At 45.4% G+C, this 18054-nt stretch overlaps 3 protein-coding genes across 3 annotated transcripts; 1 reads left to right on the forward strand and 2 right to left on the reverse strand.

The window, feature by feature from the left end:
- Positions 1–913: 913 nt before the first annotated feature.
- LOC136964976 (GTPase IMAP family member 8-like) lies at positions 914–13948 on the reverse strand. The gene is made up of 7 exons (XM_067258954.1): positions 13865–13948; positions 13322–13427; positions 12283–12882; positions 9237–9269; positions 2057–3028; positions 1265–1910; positions 914–941 (listed from the first exon to the last, which is right to left on the reverse strand). The coding sequence occupies exons 2-7, from the start codon at positions 13395–13397 to the stop codon at positions 914–916; spliced, it is 2355 nt and encodes a 784-aa protein (XP_067115055.1). The 5' UTR covers positions 13398–13427; positions 13865–13948.
- Positions 7489–8669, forward strand: LOC136965574 (GTPase IMAP family member 4-like). The gene is made up of 2 exons (XM_067259757.1): positions 7489–8169; positions 8646–8669. Exons 1-2 carry the CDS (start codon positions 7492–7494, stop codon positions 8667–8669), a joined length of 702 nt encoding a protein of 233 aa, XP_067115858.1. The 5' UTR covers positions 7489–7491.
- A 1817-nt stretch (positions 13949–15765) lies between the features above and the next one.
- On the reverse strand, positions 15766–17276 carry rasd2b (RASD family member 2b). Its single transcript, XM_067259664.1, has 2 exons — positions 16613–17276; positions 15766–16387 (listed from the first exon to the last, which is right to left on the reverse strand). The coding sequence occupies exons 1-2, from the start codon at positions 17274–17276 to the stop codon at positions 15849–15851; spliced, it is 1203 nt and encodes a 400-aa protein (XP_067115765.1). The 3' UTR covers positions 15766–15848.
- Between the last annotated feature and the right edge of the window lie 778 nt (positions 17277–18054).

Genomic DNA, 18054 nt, shown 5'->3' on the forward strand with positions numbered 1-18054 from the left:
ACTAGCCTGGTCCAAACCAGACCCTCGTACATTTCATTTGTACAGAGGGTCTGGGATCGCTCCATAAACAAGCGTTAACTTCCTTGAAAGCGGGTACGTGTTGAAGTTTAAAAACTATTGGATCTGCCCAGGGCCACTCTGATCTGCCATAAACAATCGCTAGCATTCGCCTTAGCCAACTCCTTCACCACTACTGTAACAGAGCTAGCTGCCGTAGCTGGGAAATCAAACTGTTCCCGAACCCCGTGGGGAGGAGGGCCACAACATCATGGCCACCAACAAAACTCAACAAGGATTGTTCTTGCTCCGACTTTAACTTATGGATATTCGGCAGCGTTGCCACAACCGCAGAATAGCTTCGCTCGCAGATTTGTCCGCCGACATTACTGAACTACAACTCAAACTAGTGCACGACATCAACGTCATCGTTCTCAGCCACTCCCTCTGTTCGCTGATTGGACCTACAAAAAAATTGTTCCCGAAAACCGACTTCAGTGCCGAATTCCCAGACCTAGTACAGAAGCAAAATGAAAATTGAGGGGAAGTATGTAGGAGGGCAGAGCCAGCTACTCCTGCACTCCCGTAGTGGACAATCTGATAATGATGAAATGGAGTGAAAAAAACGTGTGTGAGGAAAACAAGATATATAAATATTACCAGTAATCGTTTGCAATGTCGGCTGCTTGCAATGTTTGGGGCTATCTCGTTGTTATGATCAGTGACCTATGCACTTTTGTAAAGCTCTCTCTTGGAAGTCGCTTTGGATAAAAGCGTCTGCTAAATCCATAAATGTAAATGTAAAATGTGCGTAGGCCTACGCATGGGTCAGAGTTTGCGTGGAGGACCGCACATTCTCCCATAAAGTTTGTTTTTTATAAATCACAACCTTTGCGTGGGAAGTAGCGTACGCCTTTCAGCCCAGTTTGGTGCGTACGCAACGTCTATAAATGAGACCACAGTTTTGGGTTTAGTTAACTCATTTTTAGGTTTGGATTCGACATCTTTAGAAGTTGTTGTATCCAATTTGCCTGCTGGTACTAATGCATGTGTTCCTGCTCTTCCTGCAGATTTTAACACAGCCTCTGCTGCAGCTGTTCCTACTCTTCCTGCAGAGTTTAACACAGCCTCTGCTGCAGCTGTTCCTACCGTTACTGCACCTTTTACCACAGCTCCTGCTATCAACCCTGGTCCTAATGCTCCTATAGCTCCTGCTCCTACTACTGCACATGTCCCTAATGCAACTGCTCCTACTGTATTAGCCCACTTCTTCCTCTTCTCCCATTTGATCTTATCCTGAGCCTCCTTGTACATGTCGTTGGTGTAGTGCTGCCATCCTTTCCCCTCCACCATCCTCTCTATCTTCTCCAGCAGCTCTGGGACCTGAGTGGTGTTACCTCTGGCTTTGTTATCAAGGACATGATATCCACCCCCACAGCTGTTAACTAGGTCTCTGAGATCCTCATTCTCTAGAATAATACTCTCTACTGTTGGTTCTCCCTCTAGAGCGTCACCATGAGTGAACAGCAGGATAGTAAAGCCTGCAGCTTGGTCTCCAAAGTTTTCCTTGATCCACCTCACACAGTTCCTCTCCTCCTGACTGTGTGTGGCCATCAGACTGATGACCAGCAGGAAGGCATGAGGTCCTGGGACTGACAACTCTACACACCTAGCTAACTCAGATTTATCTTCCACTTCTTCGTGTTTTGACAATAATTCATCATCGATCCCTGGAGTGTCGATGACATCAATGGTCCTCCCAGCCACCTTCCCACTCTGCTTCACACACTCTGCAGTCACAGAGTTTTTAGAGAGTTTAGCCTTGAAGGCCCCAGGTCTCCCCAAGATGGTGTTTCCTGTTGAACTCTTTCCTGCTCCCATCTTTCCCACCAAAACGACCCTCAAAGTTGAGACTGTTGGAGGCAAAATTAATTGTTTACAACACTGCACAAACAGTGGTCATATGCTTATACTGCTTATACTGTAGATATTGAATGCTGCAAATGAAGATATTTCATAATGATCATCTCCTAACCATTTCTTATGAGTTGCTGCCTACCTCCCCTCCTCTTCTCCTCTGCTCTTCTCTTCTTTTCTTCCTCCTCTGGCCTTTGCTTCGGCTCCTTGACTTTCCTCTCTTCCTCCACTTTCTCCTGCTCTAACTTATTTCTGTTGGTCTTCTGTAAGTTCACCTGCTCGTCCTTTTGTTCCTCCTTCCCCAGGTTCTTATATTCAGCATTGGTGTCATTCATCTGGTCCTCTTCCTTTGTCACCACCTTGCCCCCAACCTCCTTCTGTTTCTGTTCCTCCTCCTCCTCCTTCTGTTTCTGCTCCTCCACCTCCTTCTGCTTCTTCTCCTCCACCTCACAACCCGTATTTTCCCCCTTCCTCTCACCTCCACCCTGTGTCCTACATCCACCCCCTCCCTGTCCCTTCCTCCCCCCCCTGAGTCCTCTCCTCTGCAGGTAGGTGTCCCAGGTGTAAGGCTCTCCTGCGTTCTGCTCCACCACATGCTCCATCTTCTTCATCAGCCTGGTGACGTGTCCAGGGTGGATCTCTCCTTTGCTGTTCACAGCGTGGAGTCTTCCACCACAGAGCCTCACCAGAGCTCTGACCACTTCCTGCTCCTCAAACTCCTCCCACTGTCTGCGGCTGAGCTTCTCTCTCCCGGTGACCAGCAGCAGGGTGCGCCTCAGGGCCTGCTCCCCCAGGGTCTGCTGGATCCACTCAGACACGGCCACATCCTCCTCCGTGACTCCTCCCACCCTCACCACCAGCAGGAACACCTGGGGACCCGGGGAGGACAGGACGAGGGCTCTCTCCATCTCTTCCATCAGACCTTCTTCATCCAGGGAGGGGGTGTTGGTCCCTGGGGTGTCGACCACGGTGACCGTCCTCCCCTCCACCTCTCCTACCTCCATCACACTCTGCAGGGTGGCCCTCCCCTCCTGGAACCGCTCTCTCCCCAGGAGGGTGTTTCCTGTGGTGCTCTTCCCTGCTCCTGCCCTGCCCAGCATGACCACCCCCAGCCCTGGACCACCTGCCGGGACACACCACACCCTGTCAACCATCCCATAATACCCAGGACAACAGAGGTGTATCAGTAAGCCCTGCACACCCTGTCAACCATCCCATAATAACCAGGACAACAGAGGTGTATCAGTAAGCCCTGCACACCCTGTCAACCATCCCATAATACCCAGGACAACAGAGGTGTATCAGTGACCCCTGCACACCCTGTCAACCATCCCATAATAACCAGGACAACAGAGGTGTATCAGTAAGCCCTGCACACCCTGTCAACCATCCCATAATAACCAGGAGAACAGAGGTGTATCAGTGACCCCTGCACACCCTGTCAACCATCCCATAATAACCAGGACAACAGAGGTGTATCAGTGACCCCTGCACACCCTGTCAACCATCCCATAATAACCAGGACAACAGAGGTGTATCAGTGACCCCTGCACACCCTGTCAATCCTCCCATAAAGGGCACAATCCACTGACAGCATTTTGAGTTGAAATGATCATTATTCATTTTTGTTTGAAGTCACGTGACAGCCCCTGTGAGGCATTATGGGGGCAGCTATCCCATAATGCCTCACGGGGGCTGTCACGTGACTTCAAACAAAAATGTGTGTGGCGGTCTGCAAGAACCCGTCGGATGTCACGGCCGCTCATTGTTGGCTATAAGCCATAAAAGATCGAAAATTTGTCAATTTTCTGTCAAAATTGAGATTTTTGATGTTTGTATAGTTAACATCCTACACATTTACATTTAGTCATTTAGCAGACGCTCTTATCCAGAGCGACTTACAGTAAGTACAGAGACATTCCCCCCGAGGCAAGTAGGGTGAAGTGCCTTGCCCAAGGACACAATTTATAATAATTTTGCATGGCCGGGAATCGAACCAACAACCTTCTAATCAATAGCCCGACTCCCTAACCGCTCAGCCATCTGACCCTCCCCGACCCCCCAACACGTAATTGTAATGTACAAAAAGTATATGATTACTTATGAAAAACTGTTAATTTCAACGGTTTTTGGACATGTCAGCTAGCAATATTTTCAAGCCATTTCAAATCAAATGCTCAGTTTGCCTGCTCTTTTGCGTGCTGCAGCAGCCCCAAACTACTGATCAAAGAAGTCTGGCTGTTAAACTTAAAAATTACTTGCTGAGAAGTTATTAATGTAAACAGATTGACAATCTGTTTTAACAGTCGAGTTGAGTGTTGGTGTTTCCCTCATGCATCACAATAGAATTAGAATGAAACGGAGTGGAATCTTTGAATGCAGTTTTCTCACTTTTTGACACAGGTCAACTTTAAAATGATGTAACTTCAGTTGTGATAAAGAAATCTGAATGATTTAAACAGATTTGTATTCAGGAGAGTTTGTAGTTTCTAAATATAATACCCCAAAAGTCTAATTTTCACGATGTCAAGGGTTTCCACAGGCCGCCACACATTTATGACCAAACTTTATGGCAAACTGCTGTTTGCTCACAGAAAAGGGTTAGGGTTATGATGGATTGTGTGCACTGTATTGACGCAAACACACAATGTTTTCAAAGAGTTTTCCAAGAATTGTTTATTTAGTGTTACGTTTGGCTGGTTTGGTGTAAGGTTTTGTTGTTTAGTGTGTCAAGTTTAACAAAAACAGCCAACTGTTTCCAAGAAAAAAAAACTGTCATAGCAGTAGTAGAAGTATAGTTATCCTTTAATCTAATAACCATCAATGAAACAGTCCCTCCAAAAAAATGGTCCTCAAAAAGATTACTTTTATCTTGACAAAAGAACAACACACAAACACACACAAAACATTTTATTTAACAATCGGGCAGAACTGGTTCATGCAGGAGACTTCGATACCTAGCGCGTCACTAACAACTCGCCATATCACACAGTGGGGGCACACCTTCTTAGCAGGGCTATTTAATCAGGATATCGCTGCACTCTGCATTGCTTAGTGCGACACAGGATGCTACGTTTAATCTTCTGCCTCCGCCTCCCCAGCCTCCACCCTTGGTTCTGTGTTCCTTTCGTAGGAGGAATGCGTTCGCTGTTCTCTGCTCGGATGTTGAGACAGTGTCTCCGTTGGGTGCGGCAGGGAGCCACGGTGAGCAGAACCATTATGCCAAAACAAGTATTGTATCGTGTGTAATAAAGTATCAAGTAATCACTACTACTGAGTCCTCCTGCCTGAACCATCAATGAAAGAGTCCCTCCAAAAAAAATCCATAAAAGATTACTTTTATCTGGACAAAAGAACAACACACAAAACGTACCCTTGATGCCCGATGTGGCCATGGTTACAGTCAGACGCACGGTAACTCTGATCGGTGGATGGTTAGCACTTTCAGTAGATTCAGATGAGGCCTATAGCCAGTGTAGATGGTCCCCTGTCCAGCTCTGACAAGCAGCAGATCTCTTCAGTCTCCTCTCAACTCTCCTTCTCTGCACAACAGGGCCTCTGTGATTCCCTTAAGTCACCTGTTGTGAAAGTAGGAGGGATTGAGAGGAGGAGGTGGGTCCAGTGATGGAGGAAGTGTCACGGTTTAAATATTTTCCTCATTCCTCAGCCGTCAAGATGTGATGAGAGTGAGTGAGTCCCTCGCCCTTTCTCTCCTCCTCTCTTTCTCGTTCCCTCCCTGCTTCCCCCTCTCTCTTTCTGTGACTCCTTCCCCCCCGTCCTCTCTCCCCCTTCAGAGGAAGAGCGAGGGAGGAAGAGAGTCGAAGGAAGAGGGGGTGAGAGCCAGAGAGAAGGGTAGATAAAGCACGAGAGGGAGACGGACAGAAAGAGGGAGGGAGAGAGGGAGGGATTGAGAGAGAGAGGGAGAGAGAGAGAGAGGAAGGGAGAGATACAAAGAGTGAAAAAAGACAACGAGAGGGGGGAAGAGAGACAGAGAGGGAGGGAGGGAAGTTATGTGGCAACAATGAGAGGTGGGTAGAGTTCTGGAGGAACCAGTTTCATGGTTGGCAGAGATACACATGTTCCTTATTCTGTAACCAACAGTGTGTGATGTGAGTGACGGCCATCTTGATGAGTTGTATCTGACCTCCAGTAACCTCCAGACTGCTCCACTCCCTGATACAGGGCTGTTTGATCTGATCATTAACCAGTTACAGTCCTAGCAAAGCTAATTTAGAATCTGTTAACTAATGTTGTTCCTATCCAACACATCTACCCAGCAACAAGTGACACAATTGGTTCGGTCAGACGGAGTTAACACTGGATGTTCTTTTGTAGACATACTCGTGACATCCCCATTTAGTATTATACAGTACCAAAGTGTGCAGAATCATTAGACACCAGTGAGTTATGTGAGTGACAGCCATCTTGATAACCCTGGGGAGAGAGAGAGAGAGAGAGAGAGAGAGAGAGAGAGAGAGAGAGAGAGAGAGAGAGAGAGAGAGAGAGAGAGAGAGAGAGAGAGAGAGAGATGGCTGGTGTAGAGAAATGAGGAACCTTCAACTCTGCCAACCCTAAAACTGGTTCATCCAGTACTGTACTCACCTCTCTCTCACTGTCACTCCATAACTCCTCCTTTTCTCCTTTCATCAGATGATTTCCTGTAATCCACCAGACATTTACCAGAGAAGAAGAGAGAGACAGGCCATTTTGATCAACTGTCTCATCCTGACTCTAACATGGCCATGTCTTGCATTAAAGGTAAGAGATATGTGATGATTTGCTGTTAAGTTACACTGGTTATTGTCTGTAACACAAAGATTACATTATTTATTAAAACAATGGAAATAGTTTGATGGGGGTGGTTTTAACTACGGGGAATCCTTCTTGGCTGGAGCAGCTAGTATAATCTATGTACACTGACAGGGCAGGGAGAATACAAGTCCACTTGATGGACAGGAACAAAACAGACAGCAGGGAGGAGCAGCAGTCAGTAAATAGTGGAGGGTGGCAGAATTTAGCAACATATAATTTGTGTGTGTGTATCATCTCTCTTCTCTCTCCTAAATGTGTGTGTGCTACACTTTTTAGAGTGTGTTATATTGTGTTTTATTAGGTAGGTGTTGTTAGGGTTTATTACAGAGTTGCTTTTTAAAGCAAATCAACCAAAGTAACCTAAAAGTAATACAGCTTAGTTGATTATATGTCTGTAGCCAAAACATGAAATATATATTTTTTAATAATAAAGTATTGAACCACACTAAGGAAAACAAATAGTTTGTTTATTTTTGACTAATGCAGACCATAAACTTTGATTACAGATGAGTCACCCAACATAATCACACCTCAGAATGCAGCTCAGATCAAGTAGAATATGTAGGATTGAAAAACATTAGACACACTGTCATAAGCATGTTCTGAGTCTGATCTGAACTCATTTGAAGTAGAAAGACATGACATGAAATCAAACATACCTGGACTGTACATAGTGTTGTACAATACTAAACATAACCAGTTGTTTAGATGTAACACAGTACATTATGGGATCCAACAGATTGTGCACGATCCTGCGATCTGAGGATGGTTCTGCTGGGGAAGACAGGAGCAGGAAAGAGTTCAACAGGAAACACCATCCTGGGGAGACCTGGGGCCTTCCAGGCTAAACTCTCTAAAAACTCTGTGACTAAAGAGTGTCAGAAGCAGAGTGGGCATGTGGGTGGGATGAAGATCAATGTCATCGACACTCCAGGGATCGGGGATGAGTTATTGTCAGAACAGGAAGTAGAAGGTGTTAAATCTGAGTTAGCTAGGTGTGTAGAGTTACCAGTCCCAGGACCTCATGCCTTCCTGCTGGTCATCAGTCTGAACGGCAGAAACAGTCAGGAGGAGAGAGACTGTGTGAGGTGGGTCCAGGATAACTTTGGAGACGAGGCTGCAGGCTTCACTATCCTGCTGTTTACTCATGGGGACAAACTAGAGGAAGAACAACCAGTAGAGAGCTTTATTCAAGAAAATGACTATATCAGAGACCTAGTTAACAGCTATAAGGGCAGATATCATGTCTTTGATAACAAAGCCAGAGGTAACACCACTCAGGTCCCAGAGCTGCTGGAGAAGATAGAGAGGATGGTGGAGGAGAACAGAGGGCAGCACTACACCAACGACATGTACCTGAGGGCTCAGGAAGAGCAGAGGAACAGAAAGCTAGAAGCTTGTAACGCCACTACAGTAGAGGCACCAACTCTAGATGGGGCAGAAGTAAGACTGCCACAAGAGGAAGGGGAAGTATGGTCAAACTGGGCACCTTCACCTTCAGCACTAGAACCTTTAATGGCAGACTTGAAAGCATTGACATTAGCAATAGCAGATTGTGCAGTTCATTATGTATGTAAATATTGGAAAATAGTTAGTACGGTGTTAGTGTTTTATTCAAGCAATAAAAGCACCGTGGGCCAGTCATTTGTCAAAAAGTGTATAAAGATTTCCTCACACCATCAAATTCCAGGACACTTTTATTACTCACACGTAGCCTATGTTACATCACCCAGTATTTTTGTCATTTTCAAACTCACACCGGTAAAAGCTAGGTTAAAACTGTATAGCTCCTGTTTCTGTTAAATTGCTGTTGGCTGTGCATTCTGCCATTCTTTCCTGCATGAGCCAGCTTTGATTCAAGTTTAGGAGCCACATCCACACGTGTAATGTGACTCACAAACGCATTTGTACATTTGTAGAGGTTTTTTAATGGACCATGGTAAGCATTTGCTAAGACATACATTTATGAATCGTGGTACACATTTGTGGACAATAGTGGCACTAATCTAGGCTACCTGTGTAGATTATGAAGTCTGACACATTTTCACATCTAATGTTGTTTTATGTTTTGTTGTTTGTTTAATTACATACTGTGTATTTTCCTTTTCTATGTTAACGCAAATGCAACAATGTGGCTAAAGCGGTTTCTGAAAGGTGTTTGTTATGTGTGAGGACTGTACTTCAATCGCCGCAGTGGGAAAAAGAGACATTTAAGATTTAAAAAAAAACATTAATTTATTTCACTTCGTCAGAACCCCAAAATATGTTCTCAAACTAGCTATCATTAAATATCTACAGACATTAACACTGACTACTGACATGTACAAACTGTACAATTGTGTAACACAGTTAATTTGGGTCACCTCTGAGGGTGGTTCTGGTGGGAAAGACAGGAGCAGGGAAGAGTTCAACAGGAAACACCATCCTGGGGAGACCAGGGGCCGGTTGCACAAAACACCTTAAATACACCTTAGCTAAGGTGAAATGTTAAGGGATTTACTACATTGAACGTGATTTCACAGCAGTAAAATTTGACCGTTTCCACGGAGACCGCGTTTGTTCAGTTGTAGCAGTGTCTTAGCTAAGGGATTTACTTAATGGTGTTGCACAACTCTAGCTTAGGTCTAGCTAGCTTATAGATCTATGAAACAAATGGAAGAAAAGAAGGCAAGAAATTGGTCAGGAGGAATATATTGTGCTTCTACAGGAATACAACAAAAGAAAGCACATACTAAAAACTACATTTGATCCACAAATAACTGCAAACAAAAAACAACGAATGTAGGACGAAATTGCAACAAAAATAAACTCAAGAAGTTTGGTGAAGCGGTCAACTCAAGAAATAAGAAATATATATGTTAACTTTACTGTTACTTCCAAAAAAGAGATAACCAATTACAGGATGGAGTCCAATAAAATTGGTGATATCAACTTTACTTGTAGGTCTTGTTGCTACACAGTAATGTTTAAGTGAGAGCTAGCTTACTTCTTCTAACTGTGTAGATCAAAATGAGATCAACAGTTAGCGTTAGGCTACTCTGCATTTACCGGCGTGAGACTAGCTAGGGCCTACTTACAGCGGTAGACAACGCATAAATAGCCTTCAAATTGCCTCTGTTCCCTTCCCTCATTATCTCTCCTGCTCTTTATGTAAAAAGCAAACTAAGGAATATTGACAACCTCTGAACATGACTAAAGATATCTAAACCTAAAAAGAAAAAAAGAAACCTGAATCCTGTCCTGAGCGGGAAAACATCTTGAAGTTTTGTTTTATTTGTTGTTTTGTTCTTACTTGCATCTTGCTATTCTTTAAGTTTTGTGACTTTTTGACTTAATTGATTGTTTTACTTTTCTTTTTTTTGTATCTCTGTCACTCAAGCATGCGTCATTCCCCATAACAATGTGAGCATATGCAACTGATGTGAGCTAAAAACATACATTGTAATATATTTTTTATATTCTTAAATATTAGTGTGTAATTTTGTCTCTTTGTATGTGTATTGACTTCCACTACATCGCAAATGAAATGAATGACTAATAAATTACACAAATTTGACTACAGTCTCAGAATGTGATGTTCTGTAAGTCAAGATCTAGATCACTTGCTGCATCACGGGCACTGCACCATCTTCCTATAATTATCTCTGCACAATCTCCTCCACCATTCCCTCAAGTCACGTGTGGTAAAAGTAGGAGGGCTTGAGAGGAGGGGGCGGGTACAGTCCTGGAGGACATGTCAGGGTTTACATTATGTTCCTCATTCCTCAGTCATCAATGTGTGATGGGAGGGAACGACACCCAGCTGATGTGACGCTGATGAGAGAAGGAAGGGGAGAGTGAGGGAGGAGAGAGAGAGAGAGAGAGAGAGAGAGAGAGAGAGAGAGAGAGAGAGGGAGGGAGGGAGAGGGAGGGAGGGAGGGAGAGAGAGAGACCGAGGGGGGGGAGGGAGGGAGAGGGGGGAGACAGAGAGAGAGGGAGAGGAGAGACAGAGAGGGGGGGAGGGAGGGAGAGGGGAGGGGAGGGGGGGGAGGGAGGGACAGAATGAGAGAGAGAGAGAGAGAGAGAGAGAGAGAGAGAGAGAGAGAGAGAGAGAGAGGGGGGGAGAGGGGGGGAGAGAGACCGAGTGGGGGGAGGGGAGGAGAGACAGAGAGGGAGGGAGGGAGGGAGGGCGGGGGGGAGAGACAGCGAGGGGGGGAGGGAGAGGGAGAGGGGGGGAGAGGGGGAGAGAGAGGGGGAGACAGACCGAGGGAGGTGGGGGGGAGACAGAGAGGGGGGGAGGGAGGGACAGTTTCATTGTTTGCATAGATTTAAGTATGTTCCTCATTCCACTGTGAGTTATGTGAGTGACACCCATCTTCATAACCCTGATGAGTTGTATATGACCTCCAGTAACCTCCAGACTGCTGCACTGCATGATACTGTGCTGTTTGATATTATAATCACCCAGTTACAGTCCAATGCAAATATAACACACACTTCAATAGCTAGTACTTTTAGTATAGTTTTATAGCGGACCTTTCAGATCAGTTCAGTCCAAAACTCACCATAGGGATAAAAATATACTCATCCAACATTTTGAGGTTACTTTAACCTGTAATCACCAGTATCTTATCTTAATATCACTAATATAGCATCTTCTCCTTTTCTTAAACATGTGTTTCATGATCTGCACTGTTCATGTTCAAAAGACATGGCAACTTACCTACCTGGCAACAAGTGACACTGCTGTTCTGATTGGAGGAATATACTTAATCAAACCATGGACTAATAATAATAATAATAATATTTTTTATTTGCAATGCACTTTACATTTGAAGCTAATCTCAAAGTTCTACAGTTCTACAGCTAAATGACTAAATGTAAATGTAATGTAAATCAGAGAGTATCATTATGTATTATAATATTACAGAATAGCACACAGTATCATAAAGTATCAGATAATAGATTATCATAAAGTTAAAAAATACACAAGATAACAAGAATGTCTTTTAACCCTTTATTGACCCAACCCACACTTAGAAATATATAATCTGTCCGATACAGAGTTAATATCTCCTATTACATCAGGTGCTCTTTACTCCTATATGAATGTGATATATACCAACAATAACACACTCAAAGACTCACACTATCACACACACAGACATCACACAGGTTTAAAAGAACCTAAACTTCAATACAAAATTTAAAAAAATATAATTAACAGAAACCTAAACCCGTCAGTTCTTTTTGTTTATATAAAAAAGATACCAACAAACCAGATAACAGCATGATAACAGCATCACAGACAGAGATCTGACCCCCGTGTGACACATCACTTGTTATATAATTCTTCAGAACATTTATACATTCCCCCCAGCCCCAGAGCTGTGCCTGCCGCCATCAGGAACGTGGAGGCCACGTAGCCCCCCACCCCCAGGGTCCCCGCACCAACAAGTGAAGCCAGGTAACAGTAGTTTCGAATCCTCTCCTCCCTTCTGATCCTCTCTTCCGCCTCTTCCGCATCCTTCTGTCTTTGCTCCTCCTCTCTCCTCTCCTCCTCCTTAATCCTTCTCTGGGCCTCCTCGTACATCTCGTTGGTGTAGTGTCTGCCCCCATTCTCCTTCACCATCTCATCAATCTTCTCCAGCAGCTCGGTGACCTGGGTACTGTTCACCTTCTCCTGGTTGTTGAAGGCGTGGTAGCGCCGTCCGCAGTCGAACACCAGTCTTTGCAGGTCAGTACTGTCCTGGAGAAACTTGTCCATGGTCTTACCCTTCAGCTGGTCTGCGTGGGTGAACAGAACCACAGTGTACATGTTAGAATCCTCTCCAAAGTTCTTCTGGATCCATTTGACGGTGTTCTTCTCCTCCTCAGTGAACCTCCCGATTCTAATAACCAGCAGGAAGGCGTGGGGTCCTGGGACTGACATGTCGACACACTCCTCGATGTGGCTCTTCAGTTCTGCCTCGGTCATGGTGGTGTCGAAGAGTCCTGGACTGTCAATGACCTGTATCTTTCTCCCTGCTACTACTGCCTGGTGTTTCTGACAACTACTGGTTACTGATTCAGCTGACATGTCCTCTTTAAAGACTTCCTGCCCCAGGATGGTGTTTCCTGTTGCACTCTTCCCTGATCCTGTCTTCCCAACCAGAACGATCCTCAGATCAGAGGGCTCTGGGAGGAGCCAAGAGGTGCAGTTAACATGGTCGCCTTTTCATGAAGACAGACACTACATAACACATTTGTGTGTGAATTTGTTTGTCTACGTGTGTGTGTGTGGTGTTTGTTGCGTGTATAGTTTTGTGTGTTTGTATGTAAAATACATATGCACAAATATATATACACAAAATGATGTCTGTGTGAGTGTGTTTTTGTGTGTGTGTGTTTGAGAGTCTGTGTGTGTTTGTGTGTGTAGTCTGTGTATTGTTACATGTATGGTTATGTACAGGTGTGGAGCGTGGGTGTGAAATGCAAAAGCTTTTGTGTGTGCTTGTGTGTTTGTTTGGGTGTGTGTGCGTCTGTGTGTTTGTTTGTGTGTGTGTGTGTGTCTGTGTGTTTGTTTGGGTGTGTGTGCGTGTCTGTGTGTTTGTTTGGGTGTGTGTGCTTTCCTTACTGTGGCACAAAGCAGCAAGATATATGACACACATGGTGTTTAGGAACAGGATCCAGCAAGCCCCGCCTCCAGCCATCCTGACAGGTTGTAGCCACCAATCAAATGTCTAGAGAGGTCACATGATCAGAGAAGCCGCAGACTAGCTCCACCCTGAATTAATAAAACCTTGATAATAAACAATTAAGCTATAAATACACTCATTTAATAAATATAAATGCAGGTTTCATTTGAAGATAATAGAAGAGGATGCTCAATCTCAACAATATGTTGTTGTTTAAATGTTGGCAAATATTATAGTATAGATAGTCTTCAGTAAGTGGACATCTTATTTAACATTGTCTCGATAACTTAACACTTTAACAGTGTCTTACATCATTTTTAAACTACACTGTAAAATCAGGTAAATTGATTTGCAGAGCTATTTAGGTTAGATTATTCAGTGTCCGTGACGACAATTCCAGTGTCCCGGACAGGGCATGGAGCGGTACTTTTAGACACACAGAAGTAATGTACGCTTTATATACACAAACACAAGTTACTTACGTTCCGTGTCTGACCGTCGTGTATCCGGTTCTCTGCTGTGTGAGTGAATAAGACGAGGGGCTGCACCTTTTATTTGGGACTAAGTTTCATTTCTGGTGAAAAAGAAGCAGTTGCTACGCAAGCAAACGGCGTTGATTGATAAAATGGCGCCATCTTGTGTTTACTTTGATAACTGTGTCTCTGTGACTATTTAGAAGCAGAATGTACAGTACAACGATGTAAACATGTGGGACTCAAACTGGGAGTGTAGAAAGATACCAGAGAATCAAAGACCAAACAAGTGTCCTTGCAAAGTTCTGTGCACAAGTGTGTGCACAATTATAACATGATTTAGGAACGTTCTGTATTGTTAATACTCTGCAAGAACAACATCAGCTCAACAACAACATGATGACCCATGACAGGACAGTACAACAAAACAACAACATCATCTGAATAATATTGTTTTTCCACGATGCTCTGTGATACAACAGTCCCCTCACCACTTGCTACCTCTCATCCTCTCACCCTCACTCTCTCTCTCTCTCTCTCTCTCTCTCATCCCTCCCTCCCTCTCTCTCTTCATCCCTCCCTCCTTCTCTTCCCAGTCCTCTCTTCCGCTCGATCCTTGCGTGCTCTCTCCCCTGTTTCTCTAATCTCTCCTCTGGGATCTATCCAGCCCTGGAGTGAGGTGAAGGGCCGGCTGATTGGAGTGGAGAGTGACATACTGACATCTCTCTCTCTCTCTCTCTCTCTCTCTTTCTCTCTCGCTCTTTCTATCTCTCTCGCTCTTTCTATCTCTCTCGCTCTTTCTATCTTTCTCTCTATCTCTCTATCTCTCTCACTCTTTCTTTCTCACCTGGCCTTGCGTGCCAAGCAACAGCCCGCTTTCTCTCTCCCTCTCCTCCTCCTCCATCACCTCATCCATTCTCCCCTCATCACAACACTCCTCTTTCTCTCTCCCTCTCCTCCTCCATCACCTCATCCATTCTCCCCTCATCACAACACTCTCTCCCTCTCCCTCTCCATCGCCTCCTCCTCTCAGTGAGTGCTCCATCTCTCTGACCCTGAAAGACAGACGTCAACTGTGTAGCTCCGTATCCACGACTACATCTCCGTATCCATGACTACACCCCTGGATTCACACAAGATGGTGTCTCTGGATCCCCCACATACACCTTTGCACACACACACCTCACTTTCTTTACACACACTCACAAACCTCAAGGCCTTTACACACACACACTCTCTCTCTCTCTCTCTCTCTCTCTCTCTCTCTCTCTCAGCCAGACACCGCTCACTCACTCACTCACTGTGTGTGGGACAGCCAGACACCGCTGGCAATCACGACTTCACTTCAGACAATGCTGCCTTCCTGTCTCCTTCTCTCACAACACACAGTCACACACTCATACAAGCACACACACACACGCAGACTAACACACATACACTCTCAGTCACAGAATCGCACACAGACACACATTCTTTGACATTGTGAATTGTAAAGCGTGTTATGTAACAGAGGTGAAAGTCTATAACTAAACACCCACACTCTCTCTTCCACTCTAACACACACGCATACGCACACACACGCATACACACACAACCATACATACTCACCCACTCGCTATATCTTTCGCTACTTACCTGAATGGGGAACATACATGCATGTACACACAAAATCCCACACACTTTGAATCAACGGAAATATATGTCTCAAGATTAACAGCAACATCATTTAAATATAAAAAAGTGTTTTATTTCGAAACTTTTATTGGACATCTGTACAAGATAGACATTATTACTCAATCCACACTGGTTATATGCTAAACAAGCTTCTTAAGAATCGAGTGCACCAACATCACTCACAACTAGCCTAAATGAGCCAATCTGTCAGAAAACACTACAGCCTGTATCAGCACTTCAATCATTAGCCTACTGTTTTACACGGTCTCAACACACGTTTTGGTGTAGCCTACAGTTTCCATCACTATGTTTTAGTGATTCATTGAATTTGACACTTTTCCAGCGGCCTGGTAGTCTTCCTGTCCAAGCTGGGGCCAAGGACTTTCCGTAGATCGGTATTAAAACTCGGCCTCCGGGCCAGCGGATACAGCGCCCCGCATGGAACTTCAGAACCGGGCGCCTGGCTCTCTCTGTCGGTCATCCCACCAGTCCTTATCGCCTGGTATGACCGGATGGAGACTTTACGGTGCTGCGATGGTCCGGTTTCTGTAGGCAACCCGCTTTTCTTAGCCAGGGTCTCGAATACGTCCTCCAGATTAGTGCTGTCTTTAGCGGATGTCTCGAAGTAGGCGCAGGTCTCACCGAAAACTTCTAGCACCTCCGCCTGGGATACGAGCCTCTCTGCCGGGGGCAGGTCCACCTTGTTAGCGCAGATCACCATGGGCACGCGCGCTGTCTGACCCGGTACAACTGACTTGAGGAGCTTGGTTTTGGCCGCGACGATCTCCTTGCGAAGGGCGCACACCTCTTCGAAGGAGCTCCGGTCGTCCAGACTGAAGACGAGCAGAAATATGTCACCTGTGGAGCGCGAAGGGAGACGAAAACGTGAGCGTTTAGTAATTCCACAATCTGGACAGCTTTTACGCGCGTTCCTTTTAAAATAACGAATTTGCTACTAATTCCTATTAAACTGATAACCCATCATTACGAACAGCACGGCAAATAAGCTGGGCAATAAATAAAATATAGCATACGACATACAACAAAACACGATTCCTCTTAGTTTTCCTCCCTGTTACGCACCGGTAAGGATGGAAAGTCTCCGCTTGGCGGGGAAGCTCCTCTCCCCAGACGCATCCAGGACGTCGATCTGGTAAGTCTCTCCGCGGATGTGGAAGAGTTTTCGGAGGAAGTCTTCCGAGGTGGGCTCGTACTCCTCGGCAAAGCCGTCCCGGAGGTACCGGCGAAGAATAGAGGTCTTACCGACCCGAGGCGCTCCAAGAACCACCATCCGTTTAGAGTTCTGTGGCTTGGTGGAGCAAGGCAACTCCCGGCGCTGTCCCTGTCCTAGTTCACGCAGCCTCGTCTGGCCCTGAAGCACCAGAGCGGTCAGCTGATCCAGCGGGGACGTCTTGCACGGATGCCCGCCGGAGGTGTTCAGTTGGCGGCTGCCTGAGCTGGAAGACAACGTCACCCTCGCCTTCTTCTCCTGGTGCTTCCACTGAGAAGTTGCCATCTTGAGGAGGCCCATGCCAGCTTTCAACCCAGAGGAGCTTAGATGCTGGGTGGCGCTTTGATAGGCTAGCAGGACCTTACCGGAGGGGCCAGCCGGTCTAGTCCCGGGAAATGGAGACCCGACTAGTGGGCAACCGACCTGGTGGGCTGATGGTGTGGTGCTGGGGTGTTTATTGGTGGAGGGGTTCCCGGTAACCTCCATGTAGTGGTGAGGGTCGTACGTGAGGGTCATGTGAAATCCAAGCGGACTACTTTGTTGCTCTGTGGACCGGTGAGCTGCCAGGAGAGCGGACACTACATGCACCGATTTGGTTGTGTCGCGCGCCTGCAGGCTGTTGGTGGTTTGACAATCAGAGGCTGCTCTCGCTGCTTTTATACAAACGCGCACAGCTAGTTCACGTCACGACTGGGAATCTGATCTGGCGTGTGTGCCAAAGAACCGTTTACTGAGCGCTGAGTGGCAGGAGCGGAAAGCCCGTCGTGTTCTCAAGGAGAACAGCGAGTTTCCAGCGATACTGGAACGTAGAGGCTGTGCGCGCGCTTGTGCCAAGTCCAACGGGCGGGTGTTATCTACTCATTTATTTTTTCGTCTTTGTATATGGACTAACCCACCAACAATGAAAGCATTTGATTGATGAAAACAATAACAGCCTAATATTTAGGAAGTGCAAGAATACTTCTAAGAACACTTGAACTCAGTTAGGCTATGATATGATATGATGTACATTTCCAGAAAGACATGCTGTAAAATATGATAATATATTAAGGAGACAAAACATTAAATGTTTATGCTAACTCCAGCATTTTGTCTCTATAGCAGGTAGACACAGCCTCCATGAAACATATGGTGACTGGTAATCCGTGTTGTTTATCGCCGTACATATTTCACAACATTAGGCCTACTAGACAATAAAAAATAAAAATAAAGATTTCTGTTTGGCATCACTTTCAGCAAAGGGCATGTCCATTTCTCATTTTGTGTTGGCCGACACGAAACTCCTTCTGCCTTT

This window comes from Osmerus mordax, chromosome 21 (genome assembly GCF_038355195.1).
Source record: "Osmerus mordax isolate fOsmMor3 chromosome 21, fOsmMor3.pri, whole genome shotgun sequence".
Classification (NCBI taxonomy): domain Eukaryota; kingdom Metazoa; phylum Chordata; class Actinopteri; order Osmeriformes; family Osmeridae; genus Osmerus; species Osmerus mordax.